Source organism: Echinococcus granulosus (assembly GCF_000524195.1).
Source record: "Echinococcus granulosus chromosome Unknown EG_S00245, whole genome shotgun sequence".
Taxonomy (NCBI): Eukaryota; Metazoa; Platyhelminthes; class Cestoda; order Cyclophyllidea; family Taeniidae; genus Echinococcus; species Echinococcus granulosus.
The window spans coordinates 25,377-27,168 of NW_020170625.1; the positions used below are offsets into that span (position 1 = coordinate 25,377).

General features: G+C 42.6%; 1 protein-coding gene across 1 annotated transcript; it reads left to right on the forward strand. All coding sequences in view use genetic code 11, as the record gives it.

The window, feature by feature from the left end:
• Positions 1–425: 425 nt before the first annotated feature.
• Positions 426–716, forward strand: EGR_10638 (hypothetical protein; the record flags this gene model as incomplete). The annotated part of the gene is made up of 2 exons (XM_024499887.1): positions 426–500; positions 630–716. The coding sequence occupies 2 exons, from the start codon at positions 426–428 to the stop codon at positions 714–716; spliced, it is 162 nt and encodes a 53-aa protein (XP_024345698.1).
• Between the last annotated feature and the right edge of the window lie 1,076 nt (positions 717–1,792).

Consider the following 1,792-nt stretch of genomic DNA (forward strand, 5'->3'; position numbering starts at 1 on the left):
CTTCCACTCGAATGAGTTGCATTTATCCTACTTCTTGGCAGTAGAACAGGGGAGAAGATAGCAATGTTGTCGGTAGAGAGAAGAAAAGGCCGGCCACTTTGTCCTAAGGCGCCTCAGAACTGCTTTTCCCAAGCAGCTTGTCAACATAAATACACGGCCGGACCAGTCGACGTACAAAGTGGAGTTGGAATGGATTTACTTGTCTGCTTTAGGAATTAGTAAACTCAGTAGATGATGCCGCTCATTGCCTTGCTTATAACTCCCAGTTTTAAGCCGCACTGATAAATGTGTAGCTTGGAACGGAAGTGTCAACGTCTAATTTGCCTATTCCGTATCAGATAATTTTGGTGAAGTTAAATGCTGAGAGCAGATAGCGACATAAACAAGTGTGGGTAGCGGTAGTGTTTGCTTACTTGCATTCATCCATGACTCAAGAAGACGCTTACGAGTGTCTTCAAGTTCTACCTCAGCACATGAATATGAATAGAGAGGGGACGGGAGTAAAGAATTAACCTCTCCCAACAGACGGTAGTGCGACAATTAAAATAGGTAGGTCAGATGTTAAACTCTTTTCTTACTTGCCAATTAAATAAAGCACCATATCAAGCTCATCCCTTTTTTATTTACAGTCAAGTGCAGTCGTCGTAACACAGCGTTCGAGTCGTATGATCACCGGCTCCATCTACTCTTGGATGTCACGAAATCGGACAGTGTGAAAGTCAGATTTTTTGTACAAGTAACTGCTCAAATAGACAACTTATGAGAACCTTTAAGTGCCGCTTTTACCGTAGAAAAGCCGACAAGTTGGATGAAAAAGGAAATACTCCTGAACAAAATGAATGTAAATGAGGCGTCTACTAACAGTCAGCAAGCTCGCTGTCTACAGTCCATCTTAAGCTCGTTAATGGTGTTCTACCATGGTGCCATGGTGTCCGAATTATAAACAGCTATCTCTGTAGTTGATAGTGATTCAGCAATGATACCTTACAGGTGAACTACTTAAGTCAGTCATGTGAGGACTTACGTCGAAATTTACAAGAAATTCCACTTAAAACTGCAAGTTGTCATTGAATTGGCAAAATCTAGCAGACATCAGCAGCTGAATCCTCAAATTCCGAAGCATTTCTAAGTCGTCCAACGGGAGTTGATGGACATCATAGAAAGAGAGGATGATTGTCTTGCTGGTGGTTGGAATAGTGGATGCAGTGGGACTTTTGCATGCCACCTTTTATCAAACGTATTTCCACTCCTTGTGCGATTAAATAGAGACCTAATCGTTCACTTGACATCGGCCAAATAGCAATTACGATTGAGCTTTTTCTACTCGGGACTACTACACCGTGTGACAGCAATACTAATTATCATGGGAAAATGATCAGGAGAAGTCAAGAAGGCGAATGAAGAAACACTCCGCATTGCAAGATTGCAACGCAACTCAACGCAACGCAAGAATTCACACCTCATGAATCGTTAGAAAAGCGAGAGTGAGGGGTAGAAGGGGACGGAGAGGGAAGGAGAAGAGTGGCGACTGGAGGTAATGACGAGGGCATCACATCATGTCCATTCTTCCTACTCTTTTATTCACATTTCACCAGGTGCCAATCATTTACCTTCCTGGGCATCAGTTCATCGAGTGCAAAATAGAATAGAATGTTTGAGAACAAAAGTGAGGCATTCACACAAACGGATAGTGCTACATTTGCTACCTCGAAAAGGGCAGGCATATGGGCAAATCCATCTCGCCACTTTTTGCCAGTGAGAAGTCTTTATAGTTTGCCAATCGACCAAATTT